Source organism: Carlito syrichta, unplaced genomic scaffold (assembly GCF_000164805.1).
Source record: "Carlito syrichta isolate Samal-C Ts95f unplaced genomic scaffold, Tarsius_syrichta-2.0.1 Scaffold304557, whole genome shotgun sequence".
Lineage (NCBI taxonomy): Eukaryota > Metazoa > Chordata > Mammalia > Primates > Tarsiidae > Carlito > Carlito syrichta.
In genome coordinates this window covers 38,673-45,819 of record NW_007248653.1, presented here as the reverse complement: position 1 = coordinate 45,819, position 7,147 = coordinate 38,673, and the positions used below count along the sequence as shown (strand labels likewise).

Here is a 7,147-nt window from a genome sequence, read left to right as displayed (position 1 = left end):
ACTGCACTCTAGTCTGGGCGACAGAGTGAGACTCCAACTCAAAAAAAAAAAAAGAATGTACTTTTATTGTGACCTCAGTACTTTTGAGTGACTCAAAACTACTCAGGCTAGTTTTGTGACTACCTTAGTATTGTGAATTCTAATTGTGAGTGTAATTCTGTCCACAATTGAGTAGTAATATTGTGACTCAAAGCTACTCAAGGTAGTCTTACTAAACTATGAGGCAGTTGGAATGAACTTTTTGGGGGACCCCCCAAAAAACAGAATTATCTTTTGGCGGACGGGCCCCTTGTAGTACAGGCTTCCCCTGTTAGGCTAGTGTTCTAGGACCCCATCGGCATCAGTGGACCAGCTAGCATTGCTGTGGAAGAGGCGGCGATTGACTTCAGTACATTTTTTTTGGAGATTCTTTCAGCATGTTTGTCTATTTCATGGTGGGTGATTTACAAGCACACCTGCTCACACTGCACTGAGTGTCCAGCAGTTTCTGGCCAAAAGCCACATGAGCCCCATGCCCCACCCTCCCTATTCACCCCGTCTCGCCCCGAGCGACTTTTTTTGTTTGTTTCCTTGGATTAAAAAATAGTCTCCAAAGGGAAACGTTTTACCCATGTGGAAGAGGTGAAATAGAAAGCAATACAAGCACCAGGTACCATAGCTCACACCTATAATCGCCTATAATTCCAGCACTTTGAAAGGCCAAGGCGAGAGGATTGCCTGAGCCCAGGGCTTCAAGACCAGCCTGGGCAACTTGGCGAAACCTTATTTCTTTAAAAAAAAAAACAAAAACGGCAGAACTGAAAGTCATCAAAATTGACGAGTTCAAAATTGTTTTGAGGAGTGGAAAAAGCATCTTAATAGGTGTATTATATCAAACAGAGAGTACTTTGATGGTGACTGCAGTTTAAACATGTAAAAATAAATATTTAATTTTTTATAAGTGAATTCAGTTTTGGGGGTCCTCCCTTGTGTATATACTTTTGCTAATTGTCTCGTGTTCTCCAATGTGTATGACTGGAGCGTAATGTCTCTGGACCTAAGTAACTTCTGATTATGCTTGCTAATCTACGTATGTTATCCTGTGTTAAGGAAAAGGCTTGGTTCACTTTAAGGGCAAGGACGGAGAGTGCCGTAGACAAAAAAGCGTGGCTAATGGTAAATAAGAGGGGTGACAGTAACTTGCTTGCGGGGAGTCCTTCATCCTGCCAGTCTTAATTAACTTATCATATGTCAACTACATCACTCCAAATGCTACGTTATTAGAGAAATAGCCAATCAGATATTTTATCCCCACTGATAAGTAGCAAGCACTTTTTAGATGTTGATTTAACTGGAATGGGGTTTTAAAACTCGTTATTTAATCCTGCCAGCCTTTGAGTCACTTACTGTTTGTTTTTCTCATGTCAGATTTAGCTACCAAGCATTATATAGCTATATTCCACAAAACGATGATGAGTTGGAGCTCCGTGATGGTGATATCGTTGACGTCATGGAAAAGTGTGACGATGGATGGTTTGTTGGTAAGAATCTCATCGTGTTTTTCTTACTAGCTGTGTATCGAAGGGGTAGCGAGGGTTCACGAGCTCACAACGAGCAGTCTTCTCTGTGCAGAAAGGAGGACCTTCTCAGCTTGTCGCCACCTTTGGGAATGCTCAGCCACCAGTCTGTGTTATTTTTACTACAGTGTGGATGTTAGCGAGGCTGGACCTCAAGCCAAACACTATATGCCAGCATCTGTGGCATAGAGGAACAGTTGTCACACTTATTAATTGGGGCTCCATTTCTATTTCTTTTTTTTTTTTTTTTTTTAAATCGGAGTCTCACTCTGTTGCCCAGGCTGGAGTGCAGTGACACGTTCACAGCCACCCCAGTGTCGACCTTCTGGGCTCCAGCGATCCTTCTGCCTCAGCCTTCCAACTAGCCAGAACTACAAGTGTACACTACAATGCCCGGCTAATTTTTGGATTTATTGTAGAGACAAGGTCTCGCCAACTTGCCCAGGCTAGTCTTGAACCCACGAGCTCAGGCAATCCTTTCGTCTCAGCCTCCCAAAGTGCTGGGAATACAGGTTGAGCCACCGAGCCCGGCCTCCATTTCTGTTTCTATTGTGCCTGTGACTGTTTTGCATTTGGACATTTTATTTTTGAAACTCTTGTGAAACAACACAAGAAAGTTTTGACGGAGGCTACATATGCGAGGCACCTTGAAACTCAAGTGTATATAAAGACATTCCAAAGACCTTATTGACTCCAGGCTTCCGATAACTTTAATCAAAGCTGCCTGCTTCATTAAAACAAAGGATTTGCCTTTATAGGAAGGAGAAAGAAAGATCCATGTTTATGGAGATTCTTGTGACAAATCAGACACTCTGCTTGCTATGTTTTTATGGCAGTCCTCTCAACAAACAGCCCTGGAAGATAAGAAGTATTCTCATTTAAGAGATTCAAAAACTGAGGCCCAGAGAGGTTAAGTAAGTATCCCAGGGTCACCCAGATAGCAAAGGTGGGGTCAGGATTTGAACTTAGACCACTTGTCTCTCCACAGGTCTGTGTTCTTTCTGCTCAGGCCTGAATGTAACATTAGGAAGCCCTGACTCACCCTCTGCCTCAGTTTTCATTCATACAAATGGCTTTGCCTTTATCGTCTTCCCAAAGACCAGCTCTTCCCTGGTCTCTGAAAAAACTCTGCAAAAGTGAAGTCACGTCAGGACTTGGTGGTGAGGACGGCAAGATCTCAGCATAAACGGGAAGCCAGGAAGATTTGCCTTGGTCTCACCAGCCTCTTAGAAAGCTGTCACATCCTCCCAAGACCCCAGAAGCCTGTGGTGGTCACTAGCCTGAGTCACTCTGTTCAGAAAAAAGTCAGATCTGAGAAGTCAGCGGCCACTCTAATGCAGTGCAGAGCAGTAGAAGCACAATGAAAACCATGTGTGAAGTTTAAGATTTCCTAAAAGCCACATTGAAAAAAGGCAAAGAGGCTGGGTGCGGTGGCTCATGCCTGTAATTCCAGCACCTTGGGAGGCAGAGGCAAGAGGATTGCCTGAGTTGAGGGGTTTGAGACCAGCCTGAGCAACAATGTGAGACCTCGTCTCTATAATAAATTTAAAAAGTAACCAGGCACGATGGCGCATGCCTGTGATTCCAGCTACTTGGAAGGTTGAGGCAGAAGAATCGCCTGAGCCTACCTGGGCGAGGCTGCGGTGGCCGTGAGCATGCCCCTGCACTCCAGCCTGGGTGGCAGAGTGAGACTCCAACTCAAAAAAAAAAAAAAGACAAAGAAACCAGTGAAATGAATTGTGATATATTTTATAAACCCAAGGCAGTCAAGTTAAAAACTGTGAGATATTTTACATTCTTCTTTTCATACTAAATCTTCAAAATTCAATATATGTTTATATTTTACAGTCACAGCACAGGCCACCTCAGACTAGCCATATTCCAGGTGCTCATTGGCTGCAAGGGGCAGTCATTTTTGTGTCATTTTAGAGGGTGCAGCCCCAGTATGCATTAGCTGTTAAATTCTTCCGGGGAGTATTTACATTTTTTAAATGAGAACTTGGGTAGGGGACGGGACACCAGTTCCCTGATGAAGGCATCCCAGACTGCTGAGCCAAGGAAATGTTTCCCTGCACTCTTCAGTTGCTTCGAGAAGTAGCCCAGTCTTCAAACCACAAATAAAGTAGCGCAGCAGATCTCATCCGTAAGGAAAGGCACGAACCAGCTATATGAGCAGAGTTCCTTACCATCTCTGGACTTTACCATCCTAGTTCTCCAACCTTCCTGATTGTTCTCCCCAGGGGTCCAACTAGATGTTCTGGGTGTCTTGTTTGGCACATTCTTTTAGCTTAGAAGTTTCCCTTTGGATGCCAGGCGCGGTGGCTCACGCCTGTAATCCCAGCACTTTGGGAGGCAGAGGCAACAGAATTGCCTGAGCCCAGGGGTTCAAGACCAGCCTGGGCAATTTGGTGAGATCTTGTCTCTACTGTAAATCAAAAAATTAGGCCAGGCTCGGTGACTCAGCCTGTCATCTCAGCACTTTGAGAGGCCGAGGCGAGTGGATTGCCTGAGCCCGCAGGTTTGAGACCAGCCTGGGCAACTTGGTGAGACCTCATCTCTACAATAAATCAAAAAATTAGCCAGGCATGGTAGTGCACTCCTGTAGTTTCAGCTACTTGGAAGACAGGCGGAAAGATCGCCAGAGCCCAGCAGGTCAAAACTGCGGTGGCAGTGAGCATGCCACTGCATTCCAACCTGGGCAACAGAGTGAGACTCCAACTCAAAAAAAAAAAAATTTAGTCAGGCATGGTGGCACGCGCCTATAGTTCCAGCTACTCTGGAGGCTGAGGCAGAAGGATCCTCTGAGCCCAGCAGGTCGAGGCTGTGGTGGCCATGAGCATGCCATTGCACTCTAACCTGGGTGACAGAGTGAGAATCCAACTAAAAAAAAAAACAAGAAGTTTCACTTTGGATGATGATTCAAGCCCACTGGTAGTGGCTGCTTGAGATGTTCTCTGTTCACTAGAATTCTGAGGCCAAATGCAAGCCAACTGGGAAAGAACACAATATCAAATTGGGATGTCTGCTCATGAGAGGACAGTGATGACACAACGTGTATCTGCCCCCTCTGCTTTAGAGAGTCCCAAGAGAAGAAACTGGATAAGGGATCCAGCAGTTCTGGGTGTGCAGCAGCCCAGGAAAGCCTTTGATTCCCGATGGCTCATTCTTCTGGTTCAGCGGAACCCTAGCAAAGCTTCACAGCGGAGAAAGACAGGGACTCAATTTGGGGCTCAGACACAGGCTTCTGAGAGGAATTTCTTTTTGCTGTGTAGTCATAGTCAGTGGACTCTTAGAAACTGTGCTTAGGGCCGGGCACGGTGGCTCACGCCTGTCATCCCAGCACTTTGGGAGGCCGAGGCTACAGGATTGCTTGAGCCCACAGGTTTGAGACCAGTCTGGACAACATGGCCAGACCTCGTATCTTCAACAAATCAAAAAATTAGCGGGGCAAGGTGACGCAGGCCTGTAGTTCCACCTGCTTGGTTCTTGGAAGGCTGAAGCGGAAGGATCGCCTAAGCCCAGCTAGGTTGAGGCTGTGGTGACCGTGAGAGTGCCACTGTACTCCAGCCTGGGTGACAGAGTGAGGCTCCAAGTAAAAATAAATAAATAAATAAATTCTAATCCCAGATCTTCTTGTGTTGGCTCAATACATGAATTTCTCCAAAAAGGAGAAGTTTTGGAAAGATCAATGGCTTAGGAATCAGAAGAGCTGGGTTCAGATTCTACCTCTGATACTTGTTAGGCTATAGAACCTCAGAAGTGTTACCTAACTTCTCTGAGCCTCGGTTTCTCCATCTGAATAAAGAAATGCTTTAGAAGGTGCAGTGGCTTACACCTGCAATCCCAACAGTTTGGGAGGCCAAGCTGGGAGGATCACTTGAGGTCAGGAGTTTGAGACCAGCCTGAACAACCTAGCAAGCCCCCATCTCTCTACAAAAAAATATAAACACTGGCTGAGCGTAGTGGTGAACGTCTGCAGTCCCAGCTTCTCGGGTGGCTGAGGCAGGAGGATCTTTGGGTCCAGGAGATCAACACCAGCCTGGGTAACAGAGTGAGACCCATCTCTATGTATGGAAGGAAGGGAGGGAAGGCTGGGTGGAGGGAGGGAGGAATGAGAAAAAGAGAGAAAAAACCGGGCTCAGTGACTCAGCCTGCAATCCCGCGCTTTGGGAGACTGAGGTGAGTGGATTGCCTGAGCCCGCGGGTTTGTGACCCGCCTGGGCAACTTGGCGAGACCTCATCTCTACAATAAATCAAAAATTAGCCAGATGTGGTAGCACGCCCCTGTAGTTCCAGCTACTTGGAAGGCTGAGGCGGAAGGATCGCCAGAGCCCAGCGGGTCGAGGCTGCAGTGGCCGGGAGCGACCACTGCCCTCCAGTCTGGGCGACAGAGTGAGACTCCAACTCAAAAAAAAGAAAAAAGAAAAAAAAAGGAAAGAAAAAGAGAGAAAAACGCCTACGTTGCTCACCACCCAACATTATTTTGCAGCCTAAATGAGATAAAGTAAGGGAAAGTCCTTTGGAAATCATATGTGATTCTACAAGCTGCAGCACTGTTACCCAGGAATGCTAGGGTAAAATTCTCTATAGTAGCTTTCTTAACTCACACTGATGGGGCTTCTCATGTTGCATATGTGTGTGTGGTTTTTTTTATAGGCACTTCAAGAAGGACAAGGCAGTTTGGTACTTTTCCAGGCAACTATGTAAAACCTTTGTATCTATAAGAAGACTGAAAAGCCACCGAGATTGTTTTTATTGGAAGATGAAGCATAATTCATGAACCGATCTCTTTAGTTGAGTCAGTAGGAAAATTAACGCAGTGGATACAGCAAGAAGCAAAAACAGAGGGACAGAGAAGTGTGCTGAAAGCCCAAGCCTGTCTAAGGTTACTGCGTATCGGACAGGGCCGAACGTGTGCTGAGCAAAAGGAACTGAGGCAAATCGTATTTACTTAGCTGCTTCTGGGAGCCACTCCAGCCTTCTCCTTCCTTCCACCTCTGGGTAATCTGACCTGGAGCATAGGCCAAGAGCAGAGTTAGCCAGAAACGCCGCCTGTGGCCTGGCCTTTACCAGTCCCTTTCTTAAAGGGGTCACTGAGCCTGGGCAACCCTCGGGGTGCCAGGCAGGTCCCTAGCCATTGTCTAGAGGCTCCACCAACACCCAGCTTCCCTGGAGCCAGCTGGTCACCCCCACCCAATACCTCCCCGCAAACTGCCCCAGACCTAATCCCTCGCTGGACCTGCTGAGGTCCAGGTGGAGAAATGGAGACAAGATGTCGCCACCCGCTGCATTCAGCCTGCTGTGTGGCATTGCCATCGACTGCCCTGGGGTTCAGACAGAAAAGCACGCAGGGTTTGCTCATGAGAACCGGGGAACAGTGGCCAGGTAGATAGTAGGGTACATTTGTGTTTCCAAGTGACTAAGTCAAGGAGCCTGTAGCTCTCAAGGCCACGGGCAGTGCGTTTCTTTCCTCAGTCACTGGCTTTTACAAAGGGTCACCTTCAGGACAGTACAGCAACATTTTTTAGGATACCTTCTCTGGCTTGCGTTCAGCTGGGACAGTTTGGAAAGAGTAGGCCTGTTTGGTAGAA

The 7,147-nt window shown here is 46.8% G+C and overlaps 1 protein-coding gene across 4 annotated transcripts in view; it reads left to right on the top strand.

The window, feature by feature from the left end:
* The window catches only part of SORBS1 (sorbin and SH3 domain containing 1), a 274,935-nt gene extending 268,173 nt beyond the window's left edge, over positions 1-6,762 (top strand). For all 4 annotated transcript variants that reach the window (XM_021713460.1, XM_021713459.1, XM_021713457.1 and 1 more), the window contains 2 exons: positions 1,408-1,520; positions 6,213-6,762. In XM_021713460.1, coding sequence (XP_021569135.1) covers positions 1,408-1,520; positions 6,213-6,280 — 181 coding nt within the window. In that variant the 3' untranslated portion in view covers positions 6,281-6,762. The remainder of the gene's footprint in view (positions 1-1,407; positions 1,521-6,212) is intronic.
* Positions 6,763-7,147: the final 385 nt, after the last annotated feature.